Here is a 26,794-nt window from a genome sequence, read left to right as displayed (position 1 = left end):
CCTCTGGATCCCAAGGAACCTAATGAAGATGGAGATGGTTTGCACCCAACTGATCAAGTGCTTTGATCAATACTTGGTCAGTACATACTGCCCATTCTTGTGCTGTACCCTACTATTGCCAATTTCTGCTCACATACTAGGTGTAGCAAAGGGGGAATAACTGCTTCTGCTGGGGAGACCACTTCCACCGGCAGAGCAAACAATGGCACCTTGATCTTTCATTTCTAAATCCCAGAGCATTCTTACCCTATTACAAAAGGGGGTTTCACTCCAACTGCGTGAAAGCCTCAGTCAAGATCTAGTGCTCTGATTTGGTCAAAAGCATCAACTTTGACAAAAAAATTGTGTGAGCTAGTTAGAGAGATGTTGGAGCATATGAATTAAATAAGAGCCTGACATCTCATCAAAGCAAGGCTTCTAGAAAGAAGTAGCATCTCTTATTAGACCAGCTAATAACTGGGGAAAGGGGGAAGAAAAATAACTCGAAGTTTAAAGATCTCCACACACTTGCAAAATCATACTTTTTTTTTTTTTTAGTGAAAGCAGCCCTTATAGTATGTTTTTAATTTGATATACCTTATGTCGACTCAGGGGATAAATCCTAGCTGAGAGAGTTTCCTGCTTTCACACATTATTAGAAGCTGTAGACATACATTTAAAAGCAAAGAAGACAACATCCACTTACATTTTTACCCATTCACTGAATGGCACTGGCTCACTAACAGGTTGCACAAGCACCAGAGTCAAAAAAAGAAAAACCAAAGGAGAGTGCAGAACTATATGGACAGGATATGAATGCAGAGCAAGACTGCTTTTTTGAGACCTGTCAAATGGGCTGTGCCATTTAAAAAAAAAAAATCTCACTTTCAGTTCAATGCAAATATGGTTTGACATACAGTATACACAGTAAAGAACCATGTGAAGAGATCTGCCTCTCCTCCACCTTCACACCCCTGGCATATCATTTTAAGATAATATATTAGCTACCGTGCTATGTTAACACTCAAAAAAAAAAAATCAGGTTTTAGACAAAACCTTTAGATGTAATAAATTTACTCCTGGATAGTTTAACCAGATAAAGGAGCAGGTTTTGTACGCAAAACTCCTTGGCTTGGGCCAATGAGTCAGCGTACATTTGCAGCTATACTCCCCTATCACAGCTCAGAACACAGGTGCCAGTGCCAATTCTAGATTTGAGACTCTTAACTGAAGGAACAGAGGGAAGAAAGGGGTTATAGAGACCCATTTTTAGAAAAGCAGATTTAAACAATAATTTATTTTTCACAATTTCAAGTTTTACTACTCTTAGTAATTAGCAGTTGAAGGCTTTATGGAAACTGCTTACTTCTCCTCTCCTCCCCTTCAAGGGTAATCTAATTTGCTCTCTGCAGAAAATTGATGGAAAAGCAGAATTTAGGCTTGACATGCTGCATGCATTTAGCATGCTTATAACCTGTATAACTTTAAATGAGTATAGTGAAGGAAGGCACACTTGTATACTGCAGTGGCCAAAATCAAGGTCTCCCTCAAAAGCACAGTGAAGATCTCAAGATGCAATTTAGCCTTTAAATTGGGTACTAGTAACTTGAAACTGCCGTTGCTATAAGAATAAAATAAGAGAGATTAGGACTTTTAAAAGCACTAACTAGCTAGCTGCAGTAGAGAATATTTTATTGTTTTTTAAAGCCATTAAATAATGTTGATCAGGAAAGGACTGTTCAAGCAGGATTCAGAACCATGACAACCAGGGCTGTGTATATGCAACTTCCTTACATAACATGAAGTCACTGCCATAGAAACCAAACTACATCATTAGCTGCCTATGCTATGCCTGTCTTAAACACAGGGCAGTCAAACATCTGTTATGTTCCAGTTTGTACACTGCACAAAGGATATCCATATTCATCTGCTTAACGACTGAGCTGGGCTTCACCATTTCATTAGCCATTTATTGCTTTCTAAAGTTCCTGATTTACTCCTAAAATAAACACTACGGACTTCAGAAAGCTACAATTTATGTAACAGAGGAACCTTATACCATACCTACCATTCCTCAGAAGTCAGACACTCGTCACACTTTATATATGCTATGTGAATTTGTGATTTTAAGTAGCTAAAAATCCATACTTGTTTTGGAACAGACACATTCACATTTCACTACATAAAGTAAATTGAGTCCATTTATTAAAGTTGTTTATTTCAGACCTTTATGGGAAAAAGATTTTTTTTTCCTCCTAACTTAAATGTAGAACTGCTTAACAGAGTATATTGCTCAGTTGGTAAGACAGATCTTTCTACAGAAAGTCTGCTTCTTCAGAAGTGATTTGTAACATTGAGTAAATTTCGTCAGGTTTTATACATTTCTCATTGGAATGTTTACTGCAACAGCTGAACACAACAGCTACCTTCCACTAGAAGCCACTTAATAAGCAAAAAAGAAAACAAATCAACTTTTATGGAGATGACAGAAATGTTTACATGTTTATTTTGCCACTGCAGAGGTATCAACAGACTGGATAAATGAAGGACAGAAACAGACCCCCGATTTCCAGCATCATGGGCAATTACTCTAACCACTATCTTAAGACATTAAAGAGAATGTCATCACCACTGCTGCTACAACCTCTTCAGAGCAGATTTGTAGAAGAGAGCCAAATCCATAGAAACCTGTTGAAAACAAGCCTTGAAAGAGACTCAACACATCAGCACTTCAATATCAAGTTCTTCCATGCAGATCTAAATACAAAAATCTAATGTAAAGATGATCAGCATCTCTTCACTCTGGGCATGTTCAGGGCTAGGCAGCAACTGGGCAGTATCTGAAGACTGCTGTTTTGAACTTGGACACAAAACCTCATCATGAACTACTTTATTTGAATTAGAATTTAGGAGTGGAACCTTCACTGGGCTCAGGAGTAGGTACAGGCTGATAACTCATGAGGATAACAGTGGTAAGCATGCTTGTTACAAGTTGAAATTTAAGATCTGGTTCACAGCATAGGCTAATTTATAGCACAGCTTCACGTAATTACCTGAAGAACCAAAACACAGTTTAGGAGTAAAAATTCTTATGACAACTCAAACAATGCAGAAAATGAGACTTCTATTAAAAACAGTGATGAAAAATTACATACTACAGTATAAAAGGATAAAAGCTGGTATCATACTACTCAATTGTTTGAATGGTGCCTGTTATATTGTTGATATACTTGTGCTCCAAAAGGAGAATAAGAACAGTATTTCCACCCCTGTATAAGCTAAAAAGCTTAAAAAAGTTGTATCCCTTGTATAAAAGGTCAGTAACAAGATAGCATAGAATAATTTTGCGTCAACAATTCCAGCATTTCTATGCATCACAAGTATTTTTACACTACCATATGCACATCTGCTGGCAAATCTGGAAGATGCTCAAACCGGACCAGTTGTAAAGTTTGAAGAGTATGAGTAAAGAACAAAGATTACTTTTTCGTAGATACTCAATTTTTAGTTGATTGAACTATTCTTCCATTCTTTAACTTTTCATGAAAAAGGCTTTGAATAAACTTGTGTACTGACCTCTCTAGTTTTCAGAGATGTCACCATCTGTTAATTCAGCTTTTTTTTTCTTTGTAAAATGGGATTTATTTTTCCCTTTCAGAAGGCCGAGGAAGAGATCATCTGCAATCAATGCTAACATTTTCAAAATTAACAGGCAGAATTGGGTTTTCTCCTTGTTTTAAAGCACTACAAATGCAATTAAAATTACTATTAGAACACATACCAGACAAGAGAATTAGGAGAAATCTTTTCCTTCCCCTATCCCTCCAAAAAAGAGCATAAATAGCAAATGGCATTTAGCAAATTATTTTCATAATTAGCTTATCTGCCTGATGAAACAGTCTGTTCTATATATGTTATTTTATTTGACTAAGACATGATCATCAGTAACTAGTCTTATCTTTGGAAGCGATTCTTCTTTTCCTTCAATCTGGCAACTAGTACTTATTTTTCCCTGAAGACAAGTTAACATGGGTTTTGCTGGTTGCATAAAACTATTAAAATACAGACAAATAGTTGTTCTTTATTTTTTGGTAACTACTGCATCTCAAATTTCAGTGAGGATATTTTAACAGAAAACACCACCATTGAAAGGTCTTACTGAACACATGCCACTGCCTTTATTCCAAAATAGTCTGTTTTACTCTGATTCATCAATTCTGCATTTAGAAATGCATTCTTTCTCCTTTGGTTTCTGTTGCTTAACCACATTTCAGAAGTTACTGAATTTACATTAAAAACACAAACAAAACCAACAGTTTCTGCGTGAACTGACTTTCCAATACTACTACTCCAGAAAATAATTAGCCAGGATTAATTAGTTAAATGTAGAAGGAAGTTTTTCTCTGTATAAAACATGTTATCAAAACCATTGGACATCAAAGTCTATACAGCACATACAATTTACATACATGTTTCACTGCAATGTTTTTGGTCTTTCTTTACATATAAATACTAAAGACAATTTGCTCCTAGTATCTAAGAATCCTTCATATTTTCTGATCGACTATCTTTTCCTAAAGGTTTTAGCTGTAAAATATATAATTTGTACTTTATTTATAAAAATTAACATCTTAGTACATCTTTACACATGAATGCAAAACTTGAGCATCTGGTTTATAACTAGGTAGTACACCATTAATTTACGTCCCACCAGATCTGTGTTGCCAAAGTAGTCAGCCATGAGCTAAACATAAGTAATCTGAATATTTGCTTGCAAGATACATAAAATGAAGCTTCCTGGCTGTGAAGATGTATTTATCATAATGAAATCTTGCTCCAACAGCATTATGATATATTATGAAAACAGTTCTCCCATGAACACAGCAAGATGACTAAGAAACATCCCTATACTTAAGTTACAGTTCAGCTGATATGGTAGTAAGTGAAGATTATCTTGACAGCTTCTCCTCTGTAGTTTCACTTCGATAAATTATTCTTTGCTTTACCCAGCAGTTTACTGGTGAATGCATTAAAACTTGTGCATAAAGTAATCCAGGATGGATCTTAAATTATACTTCATAAATATTAGCCGGCACACATTTACTGAGAAGTCATCAGGACTACAGACTTGCACCCTTCATTACAGCTCTGTCACATCATAACTTCACTTCTGAATACAAAGCTCCAATACCTGTAGCATAACACCCTCAATCATTTAAAGCATTAAAAGTATTTTCTTGTCAATAAAGTATTTAGATTGAGGGAAAAAAGCAGAATCAAAGGATAGCATACTACATAAAAATTGGACTCCCCTTTCATGAAAAATAAATTTTACTACCTGCATACAAATTGCCACAGAACTTAAAAATACATTCTTTGTTAACATAACAAGAATATCCTCAAGATTGAAACTTTCTAAAAGTATTCTACATCAATTCCTTACATTCGTCCCTTCTAAAGAGTATAAAAAGACCATTTCTGATAATTTTTCAAATTTGACTCAGTTTTTTCAGCAGTGTGAGATACACAGCACAGCAGGGAGAAGGCAGAAAAGTGTGGCCACTGACACAAGTACACAGGAGGAGAAATCAGCACTGAAATACACAAGGTACTCACATCAATTCCTTCTGTTTTGCTTCAAAAAGCATTTGAAGCTGGAAAAGTAGAGCACACAATTCTCTTAAAAACGCACTGGCAATGATACTCGATGAATTTCAGTCAAATGAGCTTCTCTCACATGGAAGGTGAAGTGAGCTAGGCCAAGTTGATCTAACATAAACTTGCTAACACCAAAGAGGGGCAGGTCCTACCACCTTCGCCCAGTCCAAGCTGCGTGCTTCCTTCAGCTCCTTTGCACCAACTCTTCCACTCAATGCTAAGGGAACAAACAGCTCTGCTAACCTGGCAGAAGTTAAGCCTGCAGAAAAGTGAACAGTTTTCTGTCAAGTTACCTGATAAAATCAGTTCATCAAATGGTCAGCCATGCAACAGTGCAGCACATGAGAAGGGGCAGCTCTGCACTGACACAAGCAAAACGGATGGGGAAGCCCTCTTCTACTGGAAGCCGCTAAGTATTACACTCTTTTAGCCTTCTGCACCCTTCCACCTTCAGGCTCATTCTATAACCTATCTAACTATAAATCTTCTAAAGTGTTGCAATACAACACTCAAAAGGGAGATTTTCAAAACAATTAGTGAAAAGCTTTTGTAGGAATTTTTGCTTTTCATTTCTGTCAAGTTGGCTGTAATCTGATTTTGAGCATATTGAAACTCCAAAATGCTGTCAGGTATGATAAATGATTCAACACCGTATATGGTTTGCAAGTATCTTACCACTTTTCTTTTTTTAACTCAAGTCTGTCAAATCTTATATTCAGCATTTTTATAGTCTAAAAGGCTACTGTACATACCCACTGGCCATTATGCTTACATTAGTCATTCAGTTTGTGAATGAAGTGCTATACACATGCAGAAACATCAAAACTAGCGCCACACAGGCCAGATAGGGTCATCGGGATTGCTTAGCTATGCTCAAGCACAAGGTAAACATGGCTGAAGCTTTGAAAGACCAAACACACTTCAGCAACACTATATGCAAGTAAGAAGCCCTTGCTTGATGCAAAAATGAAACAGAAGAATCTGGGATCGTTCCAACAGAGACAAAGTGGGTCTAAAAGCATTATCATCATCTCAGGAAAGGGAAAGGTATGCATGGCAAATCCTCTGTTTCCTTTAAGAATCAAAAATACGTGACTAGATAATGAATACATACATCCATTATTACCTTACCATGTTGTCAGAAGATATCCAAGGTCTGAGTTGTGCAAAAAAGCCAGCATCTAACTACTAAAGTAATGAATGTTATCCAAGTGGTTGGCCCCTGCAACTTCCAAGAAGGCAGCAAGTTGGATTTGGAGTACAAACTTCCAGTTGAATAGCACTGAGTTACAGTAACCATAATATTCTTGTTAGTCATGTCTTATGAGGAACATCTTGCCACCGTTCTCTTGGTGTTGCTGTGACGACACACTGCAATGCTAAATAATTACGATGATACCTACCATGTTATTTGTGCATTACAGTACCGTTCTAGAGGCCTGTGCTCAACTGTGCTAAATAGACAATCCCAATCTTACAATCTGAATTTGCCCATTTCTCATCCCCAAAGGATGAATTTCGTCTTCAAATGTTTCTATGCATTTACAAAATCACAAACAGGATACCCGCTACAATAATAAAAACCTATCAGAAGTGTCAATTTCTTCCAGAATTACTGTAGCCTACACAGCACTTAACACTTTGTAGAGATGCCGAGCAGTTAAAATAGAACTTGCTCCCCTCTGAAAGAATCAACTAATCTGAAAAACTGTAATTAAGCTTTATCACCTAGGAAAGAGGTGAATTCTATTTATTCAATGATACAAACTCTGTTGATGATGGTAGAACAGAAGTATTACCAGAAGCATGCTTTATTCTTTCTCATCTTTAGTTACCCACTTTCCAATGATGCTGGAGTTTGCTAGATAACACCACTGCTCTAGACAGAACTCTGCCTGATCTACAATATGTCCATTTGATTTACAAAATGAACTTTATGCGCAACAGTCCTCACACTTTCCTCTGACTAGAACAAATTTTAATTAAGTGTGAAAAAAACATGGGAAACTACAAGCAGCAGAACTTCTCATTATCTAACTCACTCAGCTTTTTTAAAAGCCCTGGGAACATAGGATCGTTACCTAATATTCCTCTTGCATCATTTTAACTACAGCCTTAAACACAAAAGGAAATGAGAGTCCTAAATTAACTAGTCTCTTTTCAAGTGTGAAAACTTTTAAGTAGCATCACAAAGGAAAGATTAATCCCTAAACTAGCTGAAGTAGTTACCTTTTCATAAAGCACGCTTTTCCATTATATTTATTATTAAGCATATAACTTAATAAAAGACTTGCCCTGAATATTTCAGCTCTTTGTAGCAAGAAAATGTTAGAAAGTCTTTTCCTTTATATGCTCATTCTAGTATTATTCATAAGACAACAGAAAAGTCATGTTTGTGGCAAAGATCTTTGGCAAAAAAAAAACATCATATACCTTGATCAATTTTTCTTGCAATAATTTTTGTGAATATAAAAACAATTTTGGATAAATGAAAACAGGTGTGGGGTTTTAAAATATAATGAATGCAAATGTACCTTAAAATGCACACAGTATAATCAGGGCAATCCTTTTTAATTTGGCATTTTAATAAATCGAGTTGGTTTTCAAGTGGTCAGATGCTCACAAAGGGGCAGGACCATCTAGTTGCACTGGAGAAAGCATGACCTCCTTTCTCATAAGCAACTAGCTTTTAGATTGGTTCAGCCACAATGTAGTTTCATCTTAACTGGCAAAAAATCCTTGCCATTGTCAGTCATTACTCTTGCAATATTAATAGCCCTATTCAGCCAATAGCTGAATGAGTTCACAGCACTTCACCACTATTTCAGGCTATATATACACACCTTGCATATTACTAGCATCAAAAGGTAACTGATGTAGTTTCTCTTCTTTTGAAAATGTCTACTTCCGAATTTATACATACTTCTAGTCCACAAGTATGACCTCATCTTAGCATGAAAGTTTATCTTTAAAGGTTAAAAAAAGGTTTGCACAAGCTGATTTCTCAGTTGCATAATCACATGGTTAGTGATACATTTTCTAAACATACATTCTTTTAAGATTCCACATTTAAGACTCCATCTGGGGTAAAGGGGGAAGGAAGGCTTTAAAGTTCCTAGTATTTTTTTTCTTTTTTTTTTCCCCACAATCTTTGCATTTAAAGTACACAAAGAAGTCATATTTAGAAATCTTACATAGTGTATCTTGCCTTTTTACCCACAGTTAGAGAAGAAAAATCCAGACTCTTCAAGGTCATTATCTTATTGGCAACTCGTAGTAAATTTTGATATTTTTATTCTGTAACTATTGTACTGACAATACTTTAGAGATTTTGTAGTGTATTACAAAGTGATGAAAACTGTGCCTCTAAAAAAGTTAGAATATAAGCACTGCAATCTGTCAACTATGATAGGTGAAGTTCTAGTATCCACTAACTGAGACAGTATACTGGGGAATAAGTAAGCAAAAACTAACCACTGATGTGTATTTAAATATTCTCAGAAATAGAACTTAACTAGCATCCTCCCCTATGAATCCATTAAACCATTTTCTTCTAGTACTATTCAGAAGTTTACCTATCCAATTGTTTACAAAGTCCTCTAAGAAACATTTTATGTGATGCCACCGTTCTTACATTTATCATTAAGAGGTCCAAAGTGTGCTTTGTTAACTACATAATTTAATTTGGACCATCTGGTCATAATGCTCCTAACGCCCTCCACTCCCCCCATTAATCCCCATACACCTCCTTTCTTCCAAGCATCTTCAGCTGGGCAGCAATATCAAAACTTCATTTTTTGCTTATCCTCCAAAATTTGACTGCTACTCCGTTGTTCAAGAAGTAATTCACATGAAGCACTGTATAGAACATTTAACAAATGCGCTTTTCCATCAGTTGCACTCATGCTTCAGGAAATTAAAAATAAAAAGACATAGAAGAATATAGAAGAACTCAGGAGTTAGGATCCCTAGTTTGCCACTAATAAAACCAGAACCAACTCATCTAGAACATTTGACTCTAAATAGAAATCATTTTGTCAAGCATCACTGTAGCATCAACATGGATTTGCAAAACCACAAATAGCACAGACATCTAAAATTCCTCATTACAGCACACTTAGACCGTAAGATCTACTAGCTAAAAAATATTTATATTAAAAATAATGCAAGAATTTTAGTTTAGTGTGCAGGAATACCTTGTCAGCATACAAAATTAGCTGATCATTTACCTCAGGTAAATTAGCAAAAAATTGGACAAGTCAGTCTTAAACTACAGCCACTACTATAACCATAGCAAAACACACACAGAGCCATGTATAGAGTCCTAATGGGTGTTATTACAACAGTAAAAGTATCAGATACTGGGCACACAAGAACAAGAGGCATGTTGACTACAATAAGCTATTTTTAAAGCATCATTTGGAATTATATGTATCTAAATTTGTTGAAGGGAGTTCTACCTCAACTAAGAGATACCAACAATCTGTATGACTACAGGACATTATTCAGTGACTCTATCAACATTTACAGCTATTCTAAAAAAACCTCTAAGTTACTGCTAATAGCAGTAGACCTAACAGAGAGCAAGAGAATTTTCTGTAGTAGTCTCTCTAGCACACTCCACTTTCGAGTTAGAAAGATGAAGGCCAATTAACACATTACTATTTCTCTTACCTTTTAAACAATTCAGAGCAACTGGGAACTCACCCCCTACTTTCAGTTCTCAGACAAGAAGAGGGCAGAGAAGGGGAAGAGGGAGTTCAAGCCTTCCTTAATATCCCGTCTCCTCCTTTGATAGCCGAGTTAGTACTTATTAAAAATGGATTCCTACCACCTTGCAGCAGAACATGTGAGCAGCCTGGGCTTACATCATTCTTATATGGCTAAACTGAGCAAAGAAAATCACTGGGTGGTTGGGGGCTTGGGAGGTGTGTGTGTGATGTTAAAAATATATTAAAATGAGGCACTTTACAGAAAAGGAGATGGATCCTCTAACAAAGCAAGTACAAATATACACATTGCATTCACATTATTATTAATAGAAAAGTTAATTACAATGTATACAATTACCTCATTTCATACAAAAAGAACTTCTAAGCATTTTTGAGAATGTTTGAGTATCTCCTTCAAACAGAGCTGCTCCAGCATAACTCATCCATAACTCAATCCAGGCTACAATATTATTTCTTGCCAATTAGTTGGCTTCCACATATGGCATTATCTTGAAACAGAAAACAGTGGTACAACATCATAGTACTTATGTTTAGAATATCGGTTGAATTCAAAGAGGACATACCCACTGCTGGTGCATCATATTCATCCCCAAGTAGAATTTCAGGAGCAGAATATGCAAGAGATCCACAGCTTGTTGTGAGCTTCTTTCCAGGCTGAAATTTGTTGCTGAAGCCAAAATCAGTCAATTTCACAAGTCCTTGTTTTTCAAAGAAGACCACATTCTCTGGTTTTAAGTCTCTATGAACTACGTGCAGTTTATGGCAGTAGGATATAGCATGAACTATTTGAGCAAAATATTTCTTTGCCAGATCCTCATTCAGACCTTCTTCATGTTTCATGATGTAATCAAACATATCTCCTCCATCACCTAGCTCTAAGATAAGATAAAGCTTAGTCTGGGTGTCAATCACTTCATACAGCCGTACTATATTGGGATGCTGCACTAGTTTCATGCATCTAACTTCTTGAAAAAGATGTCCAGTGGCTAGAGTGTCCAGTTTGGTCTTGTCAATTACTTTTACTGCTACTTTTTCACCTGTAAAGACATGCCGAGCAAGTTTGACCACAGCAAAATGGCCTCTGCCCAAAGTTTTATCCAAGTCATACAATCCTGCAATTTTTCCATCATATCCTCGTTTGAAGCCTGCCATTCTGTTTCAGAAGATGAAAGAATATTTAAGCTTTTTGGAAACGTGATCTTTTCATATAAGAGTATCCGATGCAAATAAATAGTCCATTGTCACTGCCAAACATGCCTAAAAATAAAGAGACAAGATTATATATTTGTATAAAAATAAACAAAATTATTATCCTGTAATTCTCCTAAAGTAACATTGGCACATTATTACAGATTACTTATGGAATTCTTCAGGGGGTTTTGCCAAACCATGGTTTGATAAGCCATGCCATGGTAACCAACAGATTTCTGAAATCACATTATCAGTATGTTTGAAGAAAGTGAATTTCAACAGTGCAATAATGAAAATTTCTCTGAAACTCAGTGGCCTTCATGTTCTTGAGTTAGAAACCTTGCAAGCAACACTTGAAGAAATCAGTGTTATAAGGACTGTTAAATTTGGCAAAGCTGAAATCTGTAACTTTTCCAGCTGCATTAGAAATCAGCTGGGTAGCACAGAATATTGACAAGAGGAACATGCTTGATTTATCTTTTTTTTGGCATATTCCTTCATGTTGCAGCATGAAACAGCTCTAACGGCATGACTTCGGACTTCTACCTTCTCCCTTTTAACAGCTTCCTGTTTAGCAAAGCTCAGACTGACATACAAGACTTAATTTTGTTACTCTAATTAGTTTGAGAATTATCAATCAATACTGTAATTACAACAAACAAACAAAGCTTTACAGGCTGAAATGAAACATTTGGCTTGGATGTGCTCTTAGTGCTAAATAAAATGTCTTGTTAAATATTTTGACTGGAGTTATAAAAACTGGTGATAAAAAGTTTGCATGTAGGCTGCATATGTTCAGCAGTCCTGGGAATGAGTCAGGAGAAGGGGAAGAAGAGTGGGAAGGAAGAGGAGAGAACTCAAAAGTTCAGCTAATTTGTGCTGAACTCCTGCTTACCAGTTAATTTGGCATTTAAGCAAACAAGATCCAACTTATAAAATGTTCATATTCAAACCTGTTTTTGAAGGTCTTATGTCCCATTACCATTTTTTTTCACACACAAAACCTCCCAAAAACTTTTCCTGCATCTTTAACTTAGATTGAGGTTTAAATAAAAATCTGTACCTATCAAAAAGCTATTTCTCCCACTTCGAGTGCAAAGTAACTAGAAATATGAAAATGAGATGGCTTATTGCCAACTCAATAAAATACAGAAAACATAGCTCTTTAGAATATATTTTCAGTTTCAAAACTGAACTTCAAAAAGAAAATCTTTGAAAAGGAAGCTGGCAAACAAACAGCCCTTTACATTAGTTATTCTCAAGTCGAAACATAAGCATTAGATTAAAAACACTCCCTGCTAAACAAGTTATTTCACAGGCAGTGAAACTAATGAACCTAGTTTCATATGGATTCAATTACAAGGTTGGGGGTCCTATGAGGATTCTCTGATGTTTAACAAGCTCACCTTACTGCTTCTTTCAGCTGGAGCCATGGTATAACCTCTTCTCTATCCAGCTATCTACTTCCACAAAGTCCGTGGGAATTCAGTTTGAGACCTCCACCCCTGCAAAATTTGAATGAAAACAATCAACTTCTGAAACCTCATAACTCAGACAAGGAATAGGGTAAGTGTAACAATCATATAAACATTGGGGTTTGGGTTGTTGTTTTTCTTTAAAGATAATAATCAAGCTTTAAAAAACTTCATTGGGTTTTGTGTTACTGTACCCTTTCATTCTGCTACTAAGCACTATGCTTCAGATGCTCTTCCAAAAACTAGTCCACTTCATCAGAAGATGCCACAGTATCAAAATTGGGGTTGGCATATCTGCTTCCCAATACTGCTCATCTTACAAAGTTTCCCATAACGCTCCCGATTAACGATGTAATACCACCCCCTCCTTATTCCAGAAAGTGCAAAACTAGATTAAAGCATGCTACAGTAAACCAAATGCCCACTCAAATGCCAAACCAAATGTCAAACACTCTCCTACCTGGTAAGTAATCATTAGAGGATGCACAGGGAAGAACATAGTACAATGGCAAACATAACCATAAATAATGAAACTCTCCTTATCTTTAAGGGATTCAAAAAACCTCTTTACATCAGAGGGCAGTGGCTTTGTGTTTAAGAATGCTTGATGGATTCCACCCCTCCCTGTGAAACTGGGCAGGTGCTTTATTAAAGCATGTGAATTTTTAGTTTCAAGAACATCCTGCAACAAGGAGTTTAATAGCTTAACTATGTGCTGTAAGAAGAACCACTTCCTCTTGTTTGTTTTTAATCTTCTGATAATTTGTGCATCTTGTCATTCACCGTCTGTTCCAAAACAAGAACTATCATACTCTATTTACCTTGCCTTAAGCAACTCACAGTTTTAGCTTCTTCCCTTCCTAGCTTCAGTTCAATCTTGTTCAGGTCCTAGTCTGTCACTCCTTTTACAGAGGTTATTCCACAGGCTTCAGCATTCTTCTCACCTCTCTCTACATATTTTCTGGTTTGTTCTATACTACTTTCTTAGGACTTTATTTTTTTTGACTACTACTGAGCACCGAGATGATGTTTTTATGTAATGCTTTATTATAGTTGTATAATGTTCCATCATACTGACCTAACCCCCAAAATGCAGACTAATGAAAAATAGTCCATGTACACACATAAACCACCTAACCTTAACCTGTATGAAGGAACAGGGGAGATATTAATCAGCTGTGTCCCATATGGTTGTGTGACCCCAGAGTCTCAATCATAAAAGGACTGCAAGCATTTAAAAATCAAAAAAACACCCCACACAAACATGCTTTATAGAACTGCTGTCTCCACAGCACCCTAATCAGACTCTTCACTGCTTCTAGATTAAAGAAATAAAATTAAAAGAAAAAAAGAGTGCACAGACAACTTTTTTTAACTGCCCCTAGGACATCACCTCTCCTTACAAATCTGTTTTACCCACAATGCATCCTGTAGTCAATACCTTATGCTAAACTACTTAACAGTTTTAGAATCCTTAAATTTTAAAAAAATGTAAAAGTCATGTCAAAAAAAAACCAGACAGCCAGTCCCTATGCAATTGAAGTTACCAACAACACAAACTCCAGTGCTCAAGTTTTTACGGACCATTTCTTTCTTGAATGTTAAGTCAAACGTCAAGATTTACATCTCTATTCACACAAATTCATCACATCCTACAAATCTGGCCCAGATCATGAAACACCTTTACTCTCTGAGGGGAAACATGGTTTTAAGAGAGATTTTCTGTTAAGTCTTGGATTCAAAAACAACACCTGCACACAAGACTGAGCTCTCTCAGTGCATGGCAAAACCCAAGTTTTGTTACTGGAAGAGGTAAGGAAGATGGAGGTAAAAAAGCCTCAGTCAATTTTAACTTAGCTTTTCTTTCTTAAATTCAAGAAGGTACCATCCCTGGCACAGCAAAAGGGAGAGAGCAAACCTAGCCAGATGTAACAGAATGTAACTTGTCTGAATTTAAGTAACTACAACACTCAGCGGTAAGGAAAGATTTATACATAATTATTTTGTTCACTTGGCACATTCTCAACCATCTTTGTACAAACTCAAGTGATTTATCTCTAAATGACAGAATACACATAAACATCAACCTGTCAACAAAATTCCAGCAAAAATCAGTTATGCTTAAGCCGTGGAAAAATACATCAGACAGTAATCAATAGGATAAAAGCTTACAGAAATGGAAGATAAACTACGCTTACTAATGTTGCAGCCCCATTAGCCGAAATAAAATTAATGCAGATTTATTAACAGTTTAACATAAAGTCTCCACAATAACAGACCAACTAACTTTTAATTCTGTGGTTTTAAAATAAATCTTCAGAGACGAAGCTCCCACAGCTAAACACAAGGATCTTAGATGCACACACAGTTTGAAGTGAACATACCAAAATCAAGAATTGTTCAGTAGTAGCAAATGGATGCAAAACTGTCATAGTGCATATAGATACAAACCTTGATTACAATTTAAATATGCTACCTAAAGGATCGCAGTTGGTATACCAACACTTTTCAGAGAAGTAGTTTCTTTTTCTCAGTTTCTCTCTAGGATAAGAAAACAGAATTTTGAAAGCACTTAAGGATCAACTAAGTGAGGTTTCACAAGGTATCAGATTTTGAGCTGAAGCCTCTTTGTGATACTTTCTTTGCAGTTGTCTCCTTAGTTACATCAATAAAACTTCTGGGGCTAGCTATAAATGGAATCACCCAAAACTTCCAGATTTAACACATCTACTACCATCACGCTCCAAACAGGGTTAGTTTTAATGACAGATCATTTCAGTGATCCAGTTTACAATGTGATCTCTTGAACATTTTTACCAAATGAAGAGGCTGCAAACTGCAGCATACGACTATCAAAACTTCAACCAGCCATACTTTGCCAGCAAGCCAAACTACAGCCTGAGGAAAAACATTTAAGAGAGTTTTATCACAGAAAACTTGTCTTTCTTTTAATTCACATTATCTCAAGTCCTTTATAAGTTCATTTTTCAGGACTAGAGAGTTTGGGTTTTCTAGTTGGCGAGCTTACTAACCATTAGCAGCATTTAATCCATGAGAATTAATTATAGTTTTAAAAATGCAGTTTTCCCTAACTATACCAGAATTCAGCTACGCCCCCGATACTCATTTTATGCAATGTAGACATTTACCAGTAAATAGATTCAGAACAAATCCTTCCTTCCATAGATCCTATTCCACAAACTACTGCAAATAGCCTCTGTAATGGAGATCTGCAGAAGCCGTTTTGTAATATCACATGCATCCTATTAAGAGGCTTAACAACAGTACGGTGATTCAACCATCTCTAAAAGATGGATGAATAGATCTCTAACAGATCTGTTTAGAAAAACAGCATGTTTCAGAGACACTAGTTTTTCTTTAAGCAATTCATCCTGTCCAAGAAGTTTCATTAGATTATACATTACATGCAAGACCAGCCTAGTTCATCTTACCTTAATGTGCATATTAGCTTCTTTTTTTAGAAAACGAAGATTCAACATCCCATTTCAACAAAATGTTATAATACTATCAATGCAAAAAACTTCCGTGCATCATCAGGCTAACAGACACAAAAGCTGAAGTAATCTTCACTGGGCCTCATCCGTCCACAGACAGCTAACCATTCCTGTCTCCACGATAAATGGAGATTCAGTCAACACAGATAAGAGTCTATGATAAAACAAATTGCACCCTAAAGCAGATAGCTAAATAGATCAAATGAATCATTTCTTAAAAGCACACATTTTCATTTTCCGTAACAGGAGTTTAGGATGTACATATTATACACATCCACAAGACAGATGAAGTAAGTTTCACCCTGTTTCTCCTTTTGCTCTCTTTTGTCTCAGATGAATAACAGCATCTATACCAATTATTTATTTACTACATAATTATATGTTGAGACTTATGTTACTATTCTTCCTAGAAACAGTAAACCAAAATTTGACATAAAATGATCACAGAGATCCAGAAGCAGTTTTTTTACTCTGAAAGCAATTTGTACAAATCATTAGTATCTGAGAACAAACTGAAGGAAATTCCAACTCAGTATACAAACTGTGCAAGTATAATTTTTCACATTTTTTTCCAATATTTCCTATCAATTTTTATCTGCTATCCTACTGTAAGATACCTTCACAGCCTAATCTATGAGCCTTTAAAAACAGTCTATTTTTGTTACTATATGAGCAACTACTTACATGTGGTGATGTTACACCTGCACCAGTGTGTCAACCTACTTTCCCTGAGAAGGCTTTCGATCACTATTCCTTTTAAGTAAGGGAGAGCCAACACGCTAGAAACAGGTACAAAGTGTTGCAAGAGTGAAGCGTGAAGAACATACACACTTAAAGCATACCACATGCTCTGAAAACTAGTCATGACTCAATTCCTCCGGAGTATTTGGAACTTTTTAAGCCTCCTACTACCCAATATTCAAGACATAATATGGGACTTAAGATCCCAAGAACCTCTATTCTCCTTTTGTTCCACCACACAAGTGTCACAGTCCAGCCCTTCCTCCCCCACCCTCCTGTGACCTAAGCCTTCACAGCTACCATTCAAAGGTACTCAAAACAAATGACAGCAATCTACCCGCCCTACAGCCAAACACTTTGCAGATGCAGCGTTCTTATTGGGGCGGGGGGGGGGGGGGGGGGGGGGGGGGTACATGACACACAGGGGCAGCAGTGTTACAACTCAGCCCTTATATACACAATGCTATCTAATGCTTTATTTTCCACTTTGCATGACTGCATCACAGCATACATGCATATCTTCCCCTTTACTGATGACAAACCCCATAAACTCTTCCGCTCCTGACAAGTTCCACAACAAAACACTACAGCAGATTTTTCAAAGTGTACATGCACTTCTTTTATTTTCATATTGTCATCTCCCACAGCGTCAGCATCTACCTCATACTGCGCTACCAAAATGTCAAAATGTACCAGCAAATCTCTCTACCATTCAGCATGGCTACAGCTAAAATCATGAAGATAAGAGTTATCAAGTAGTTCTATGTTCCAAACATAAAAAGAAGAAATAATCTGCACAATTGAATGGTATTCCCTAGTTTTAAATAGTCTTCAGAATTTTGCTCTGAAAAGATACAAGAGCTGCCAATTGCTGATGAAGTTTTGCCATTAAACATTTGGGAAGCCCGTAGCGAAATGTCAGTGTTTCATTATTTTAGAATGTATTGCAGGCATCAGAGCTACTGATGCCTAACCTTAGCTCTTCTTAGAATCCAGAAATAAAAACAAAATGCTAACAAGAATGCTTCAACTCTAAGGTCCATTATTCAGTGAACAGCCAGCAGCAGAAATATTTGGCAGGCCAATAAACTTAATAAAACATTGCTCCTGGACCTATAAACAAAAGATTGGGGGACAGGGGTAGCGTTATAGATTTAAGAAGAAATAAAAGTTACTAACATTATTTTGTAACAGAAAGTTAGGACAGCCTGCATGACCTGAGATCTAAGAGCAAGACTTCAAGGCAGCTCCTATGTATGAGAAAAATTAAACTTAAAAAATATGATGCACGATTCAGGATATCATCAATTAAAGAATACATTTATTTAGACCTATAGATTGCTGTCTACCATCCTATTTTCTTGAAGATTAGTACAGTCACATCAAGCATGGAAAGTTTAAGCTTTCCTCTTTCACACAGATTTGCAAAGTTGTCTAAGTGGTTTACGGAACACTAGTAAAGATCAAACTAGAATTTGAGAGTTGTGTTGTAGAAACCCCTCTATATAGTTGACATCTTCGTGAGAATCATCTTCAGTACAGACAAGTAAAAAAAGCCACTGGATCTGAATTGGTCCTCCAATGCCCCCCACTTTAAGTCAAGAAGGTGTTACTTCCTTTTTCTTTCACAACAAGTAGGTGAATGAGAAAAAAAAAACAACAAAACACTGAAGTAGGTATATATTGCAAAGCAATAGCAAGATACTACTAGCAATAGCAAGATGATGATTACAGACCAGACGCCAAAGCTGTTAGGAAGACAGATGTGCTAAGAGTGATCAAGCTATGATCCATTGACAAACCCATGATTAGTAGTCACTGACATTGGTTCCAACTGCCTTTAGTTGTGAAATGTGTTAAAAGCCCAAGATACTTTCCCAACTGTGCTGATAACCACTGTAGTTCACAAGGCACTTTCCATTTCTAAGAGGATGTATATTACACAAGACAAATGCAATCTGCCATATGGATTTGAGAACTCAGCAATAGCTTTACACCATTTAAAGTCCTCACACCAGCCACAGCTCCAAAAGCAATTAATTTCACATTGTCTCTGTTTTCCTCTTGTGCCTACTCTCAAAGTCCAGTATGTAGCTAAACAAAAAAAAAGTAATTTAAACAGACACCACCACCCTGTTCACATATCAGATGCTTCAGCAATACACCACTTAAGGTCTAAAACTGCTCTCAAAGTATTATTGCAGAGGAAGAGAATAGCAGACCTTCCCAAGTGCCATGTCCCCTAAATTATCTTCCACGAAGTAGTATACGATAGCATCTTTTAAAAAGGACTTGCTCCAAATTTTATATCTGCTAGTACTTTCTTTTATAAAACTTTTTCAGATCCTGTGATGTCACGACATACAAAAAATTAGTTTCAATTGAAATGATCATGTTTTGCAGCTCCCACTAAAAGAAAAATTTCTCCTCAGCTACAGGAAATTAACATGGGTATCTTAGTTACAGACATTCATAAACTTAACCAGTCAAGATCCGGTACCAAAGAAGTCTGAAGATCACAGAAACCAACAAGCTTTTCAGTCAACCATCTTACAAGCAACAGAGATAACTCATGGTAGTTGGACTCCCTAGCCCAAAATTATACTTTTCCAAGCTTGATAAGCAGTATCCAAGTAGCTTCTTGAAGGCTTTAATATTCTAAACCTCATCACATTTTCCTTTTTTCTTCTCCCTCCCCCCACCCCCCCAAATACCTAGGAACATGAAACTGCATATCAGACAGAAGTCATATTATTGTGATTCATGATGGTATCACTATCTTTTAGACAGGACACTACATCTTTATTTCCAGAAAACCTACTGCAGGAACTTCACAGAAAACAGACAACTCAGATTTCTATTCCACCAATCTGGACTCTTCTAGAGGAATCGCCTCATCTACTCCATGTTCATAAATTCTCAGAATTGCTTCACTTTTTTCAAATGTCCATTTATTAACGTTACCACATAATTTTCTCATGCCAGACAGTGTAGCAAAGATAACTAACAGGAGCTCTAAACATTCCACCATTAATCAAAAAACACTTCAGTGTAGCTTAGTATTTTAGTAAGTTACCACTGTTGTAACACCCAACATCATCTTTGTTGTGTAAATTCAGTCACAATGATTTTTCTTCTGTATCAAGGGAGGTGAAAGCATCAAACGCTAGCTCAAATATGAGTATTCATATGCAAATATGTGCATGTATTGTTAGTACCTATTGCAAGCAATAATAATTTCTATTAAATTTCTTAAGAATGATCTCTGAGCTCAAATCTCAGATACCTTCATTTGTTTAGCAATCTCTCTGATAAGCCAATTCAGTACTTAAGTTTTATGTCAAGTTGCCTCTCAGATACTGACATTTTCCATCTAGGATATAAACTACTTAAACCTTAAGAAATAGCACCCACCCCAATGTACAGTTACCCATTTTCAGTACTTTATCCTCATTTTCAATACTTTATCCTCATTTATAGCATCCTAAATTAGTTAGGAACTGGTAGACACCTGAAATACACCATGCTTCAACATGAACTAAAATTATAAAAGTCTAGGGTATCATCTTATCTCTCAAGTGAAGTTGGTTTAAGTCTAGTCAGTAATTAGATAGGAGACTGCTGCAGAAAACACAGAATGATGTATGAAGAAAAGAATAAAAACCAGTCTGTCAAATTCAATGCAACATTCATGCCCCAACACTGTTGTAGAAGATCACTGTACAACTGAGAGATTCAGCTTTTCAGAAAGTGAACAGGCTCTGTTTTATATTTCACAAGTGTAAAAACTATACAGCACTTTTTCCTCATTAAGTTCTTAACGTTGGTGACTTAATCAACTTATATGTACTAGAACTCTGCCAGGGTAAGTTATCCTAGAATTGTAAGTGAACATACAGTTTTTCAAATCCTCTTAAGCTCTTACATAATACTGTTATGTGTATTAAAACAACAGCTACTTTACATTATTACAGAAGCTGTAGCATTCCAGTTAAGTGTGACAAGCAGTGTCACAAGTAGTGTGACAAGGAAGATGCACAGAACCTCATAGGTTACTAAACTTAAGAGCTTATGCAATTTAGTATTAGTATACTCATCATAAATTGCAGTTCAGCCCTATATACAAAAGGTAGTGTCCCTGATCTTAACCATGTTTCATCGGTTTCTTATTTTAAGACATAATTAGAAAACACTATTAAGAAGGAATGGACAGAAGTTCATCAAGAAGTTTTACAGCTACAGCATTTCAGTGCAATTTTGAAAGCAGACAAAAATCCAAGAGAAGTGGATTATTTCATGAGACACATAGTCTGAGGGAAAAAAGCTAGCTGTACCAGGATACTGTGCCCTTGAAAGCAAGGCAGGCAACAAAGCAAGACAAAGGCGCTAGTTTGGCATTACAGTTGCTAGCGGGATAAAAAGGACAATGATACACTGAAGGTGTAGACTGCAAAAGAATTACTCAAATATGATATCAAAGGCAGGGAGTTAGAGCCTTAAAACAGATCAGGTTGGTCAGAACAGTGCACGAGGGAGATGACTACTGCAAGCAATCTGCAGTAGCATCTTAACATGCATACTCTTAACATGCTATTTGTTTGGAAAAAAGAAAGCAGACTATGTACGTACAGTGCAACCACCCACACCATTAGTTTTCATAGCAAGATGATTCAAGGAACAGCAGTAACCTGTATCCAAAACTCAATCTGTACTTTCTTGCTTCTCAATTGTGTAAAAAGAAGAAAAAAAAAAAAAAAAACAGTTTATCACTAAGTCTACTTAAGATGTCATCTTCCCTTTTCCCTGTTTTTACTGGAAGCCTCAGGTCTGGATCACAAAGGTTCTCTTAAAAGAGCCAGATGAACGTGCTGTTTTTGATGATACCTTGCCTACCAGGGACTTCTCCAGCATTCAGGTTAGCTTCCTTTCCCAACCACTTGAAAAATCATGCCATCATTCTACCACTTTTCCAGCCGTTTAGAATATTCAGGAAAAATATGAGACAAGAGTAGACTTTCTCCTCCTTAGCTTTTGTTATTAAGTCCTCAAATCTGGATGTTTTCATGCACTACAAGTAAAAGGGGTAGATATTAGTCTATTTAAGTTAACATTTCAACATGTTCCACAAGGTAAAATTTGATTGCATTATGCAGCAATGACTGTTAGTTCTTGTAAGTTTGTTTCAGATTACTTCTTTCTAAGGATCAGCAATAGTTCAAAAATAACCAACCAGCCAAATTCCCACTTTCTGTGATATAGCTATCAAAAAAACCCCACCATTCATTACCCAGTTCCTAATGGTGCATGCCTCGCAAGAACTGCTTAATTCTAACATAATAAACATTTGCTTGTAAACACTTCTATATAGATTTCATTTTGCTGAGATTCATTAAACTGGTCCTTCCCCAGAGCCTGAAGATCTAAATATATCCATAATAAACAACTCCAAAAAGCAGCCTATATGACTAAGGAGTGACTGCACTACAGAGGGCAGGCGTAAGCAGATTTGCATGCAATTCATTCATGCTAGATGGCTGTAAGTCATACAATACACTTCAGCTGCTCCAGGAACTGCAATGGTACCATTGAGGAAACCACTTCTTTGCATATCTACTCTTTACAAGCTCCTGAAAGCAAGATGATCAGTAAGAAACTATCTATGCATAAGCAAAAACCCAAAGCTTTTTATATGCCCATATCCTGAGTAAAGCTTTCTCCTTCACAGGTGTTCTAGCACCCCTTACCAATAAAAATATCCAACCTGAAAATAGGTCACATTTGTCGTCAACCATCCTCTGGCCAATATAGGCTTTTTCCCTATTGGATGTTCTCCAATACTTTATTCAGTCTACTTATAAAAAAAACTGGAAAAAAAAAAAAACAAAGCCCAAACAAAACCAAAACCCCACCACCAAAATCAGGGACACATCTGTCCTTCAGCTATTACCAACGCTGTATATCAACCACAAACATCTTTAGAAGTCATCTTCCATAAATTTAACTAGTGGAGCACCATCTGGGTGCCAAAATCCACCCAGCAAAAAGCACAAAGACCTCTCTCCAGGACTTATCTACTCATCTGACCAATATCTATAGTAATCTAAAGGCACGAAATTCAATGCAGTAAGTGTATTGACAGAAGCAATAAACGTATTGACAAAAAACAAGGGATACTTGTGCTTTCAGCCTCTCTCAGGGGCACGTTCCAGCTCTGCGAGCAGAAAAGACGCCAGCTTGCATTCTGAGCAAACCTGTTGGCTATGCACCTGGTTCCGAGGGGTAAGATGCACCGTCATTCCCCCAAAACGCACCCGTGACCGGACCGACTCTGTGACCGGAGGGCTTTCGCCTCGCTTGTTTATCTTTTTTCCAAGCGACAGAAAATACGAGGCGGAGCTGGCGAGGGCAGCAGGGTGGCGGAGGGACAAACTCGCCACCACTTTTCCCGCGGTGACCCCTGGGTCCCTGCTCCAAGGCGGACGGCGAGGGCACACACCCGGGCGGAGACGCACGGGCACAGACACGCGTGGGGTCAGATGTCAGTCGCGCGGCGGGGAGCCGGTCACACGCACGCCTCGCCACACGCGCTGCTGCCGCAGGGACGTGTCACACAGACACTGCCTCAGAGGAGAAGAGGTCTCGCGTGGGGCACGCCGGGCTCTGCCGCGCCAGGGGCACAGGAGGCTCCCGCCGGGAGCCCGCCGTCCCTGCAGTAACACCCGCTTCTCCCCTCCCCCCAAATCCCTCTCCTCCAGTCCCGGGCGGCACCGACACACCGACCTTCGGCGGCCGGGAAACGTCCCCCCACCGCCTCCTCCTGGGCCGAGGCCGCCATTGGGCCGGCCGGGAGAAGCTCGGCGGGCGAGGCCGGCTCCGGGAGAAACGGAAAGGCGAAGGGAGGGGAGGAAGGGAACCCACCACACCCCACCCGTCCTCACCGGCCCAGCCCAAGCTGAACCCGGCCCAACCCCACCGGCAACTTACTGCCTGCAGCAGCGGCGGCGTCTCCTCGGGCCGCCGCGCCCCGCGCCGCCCCCTGCATGGGCAGCACCCGCCGCGACTGCCCTCGGGAGAGGCGGCGGGGACGGGGAGCGCGGCGGGAAGAGAGGGAAAGGGTCCAAGACCCCAGCGGGAGCAGCGGAGAACCTCGACTCGGGCCGCGGGGGCTCGGAGGTGGCGGCTGCGGCGACTCCTACCCCGCGCCTGGCTGGCTGGCTAGCTGGCTTGCGCTCCGCCGGGCCCTGCCGCTGCAGCCACTCCGAGACGCAACTGACAACAACGGCCGCGGCAGCTCGCGGAGAGCCGTTGGGGGGGGGGGGGGAGGGGGGGAGAGGGGCGGGGGCGAGGCGGGGCAACGGACACCCGCGCGAGCCCGCGAGCAGGGCGCCGCTACGCCTGCGCGGCGGGGAGGCCGCGCCATTGCCGTCACGGCGGGCCAATGGGGGAAGGGAGGGCGCCGTCGTCGGCGGGGGGGCGGGGCGGGGCGGGGCGGGGCGGGGCAGCGAGCGGCGGGTGGGGAGGGGGAGGGGAAGGGGAGAGGCCGCCTGAGGGGAGGGCAGGAGGGGGCAGTTCAGGGGACGGGGGTGGGTCGGCGGCACTCGGGGGCAGGGCTTGCTCCCGTTCCTGCCCGCCCTGGGCTCCGGCTTCTTAAAGGTCCCGGGCAATTCTCCCTGGAAATGGCCAAAATAAGAGGGGAGGGGAGGGCGAACCGTTGAAGGTCTGAGGAGAGGGCGAAGCCCGCGAGCCCGCCGCCTGGCGCTCGTTGGCCGCCCCTCTCCCTCTGGAGGGGGTGCTGGACTGGAGGGCTAATTAACGTGATGAAATAGCCACGCCTGTGTTTGCTGGCTGATGGGATCGCAAGTGAGGAGGGTAGAAATAATAGCTATTAATGAGAGCATAGAGACGGTGCCCCTCGTGTCCTGGGCAGTTCGCCGAGGTAGCGATGGTGTGTGGGCAGGGAGGCACGCTGCCGTTGGATTCCCCAGTGGTGAGGACAGGATCAGGATGGATGGTAGAGGTTGGCTGGAAGTAGGGGTAGTGAAAGGAAAGGATGACATTGAGGCTAGTAGGAGAAAATAGGCCAGGGAATGAGCCTGGCAGGTGTTTCAGAGGGAAACGGCTGTACATGTAATGAAGGGGAGGGAAAAACCTTGAACGGTTGTGCTACAAGAGCGTTCAGGCTCCTATGTGCTAAGGGATACAAGCAAAGCGGTTGCTTGGAGCATGAGAAATAATGCAAGACTTTCCTCCAAAGATCAAGGAAAGAAAATCTTTGAATAGCCAGGGAAAGGAAAGATTTAAAAGTGGCATTTTGCAAAGTGCCCTTTTTTTTTTCAAATAGAAGTGGCCAATCAAGATATATGGAGAGAGAATACAAAACCTCATTATAGTGAAGCCCAATTTTAGGAAAATGTTTCGTAAATGCTTTTCGATTTTCCCCATGCTTTGACAAAATTTAGATGTCATTCCTTCGTGAATAGCTTATATTACACAGTAGAGCAGGGGCTATTGAATTAACCTGGAATTTCTTAGGTGGAAACCAATCATTTGTTAATAAACTAATCTAGAAAATACAGTTCAGGAAATTACTAAACTGAAATAGTGTGATCATATGTAATAAAAAGGACCTCATTATTTCATATTTTAAGGTTTCAGAAGAGAAACAGAAAAAAAATACATCAAGATTTCAGGGTATGTTGATTCTGATCACTGCTTCCTAAGAAGAATGAGGATTTCTTCATTTTGTTGTCATTTAGACCATTCAGTAGGCCTGATTCTCCACTTCTATACCAATTTGACACCAATAAAACACAACTGATTGCTGAACTTAAAGGATGGATCTGATGTAAGAGATTGCAATAACCAGCCCATCACCTCTGGCTGCCTGATCATCGCTGATTTCTCAAGTCTGAGTTCGCACCAGCATGCAGCATGCACCACTTGGATTCCTGAGCCTACTACGATCAGATGACGCCTCATGTTTATTGTTCTGTAAAACTTAAGTCTGGATTCTGTCTCTCACTTTCTAGTTAATAATAGCTATGATTTCCACTTGTTCTGTTTGAGTTTCATTTGCATGTTGGAGAAGGCACATCTTACAAAGACCATATACATATGAAAGTTGTAATGATGCTTCAGTTCAGTGCTACTAAGCGTCCCTTTGCAAAATATTTTGGCCTAAAGGACTTTTTTTATATTTGCTAGAAATCACATTATTTGTTGCACTGCCACATAGGGTATCAGATGTAGTCAACCATTCAGTATGTTTGCGTGTGTGTTTGCTTATGTGGGAGAACAAGTGGGTGGAAAAGGATACATTTGCAGAAAAAAAAAAAGAATATTCTCATCTGCAATATTTCTGTTGTGAGATACTCTACTTTGGGTCACTTGTATAATACAATAGTTCTTTTACTCAATGTGATGAGTCTTTGTAGATGAATATTTGTGAGACTAAAAAAGAGGGTCAAGGATACGGGCAGCACTTAAGGGGAGACAACACGGA

General features: G+C 38.8%; 1 protein-coding gene across 3 annotated transcripts in view; it reads right to left on the bottom strand.

Annotated features, from left to right (window-relative positions):
• The window catches only part of SNRK (SNF related kinase), a 51,254-nt gene extending 26,665 nt beyond the window's left edge, over positions 1 to 24,589 (bottom strand). For 2 of the 3 annotated variants that reach the window (XR_012672610.1, XM_075143342.1), the window contains exons 1-3: positions 24,277 to 24,589; positions 12,968 to 13,066; positions 10,934 to 11,627 (exon numbers count right to left, since the gene is read on the bottom strand). Coding sequence is in view for 2 of the 3 variants with exons in the window: in XM_075143342.1 (XP_074999443.1) it covers positions 10,934 to 11,522 (589 nt within the window). In the remaining variant the exon portion in view is untranslated. Of the gene's footprint in view, positions 1 to 10,933; positions 11,628 to 12,967; positions 13,067 to 23,558; positions 23,702 to 24,276 lie in introns of those variants that run through there. The other variant, XM_075143343.1, reaches the window with a different exon arrangement.
• Positions 24,590 to 26,794: the final 2,205 nt, after the last annotated feature.

The sequence above is a fragment of the Calonectris borealis genome, chromosome 2 (assembly GCF_964195595.1).
Source record: "Calonectris borealis chromosome 2, bCalBor7.hap1.2, whole genome shotgun sequence".
In the NCBI taxonomy this organism is placed as follows: domain Eukaryota; kingdom Metazoa; phylum Chordata; class Aves; order Procellariiformes; family Procellariidae; genus Calonectris; species Calonectris borealis.
This window is presented reverse-complemented; position numbering and strand designations above follow the sequence as displayed.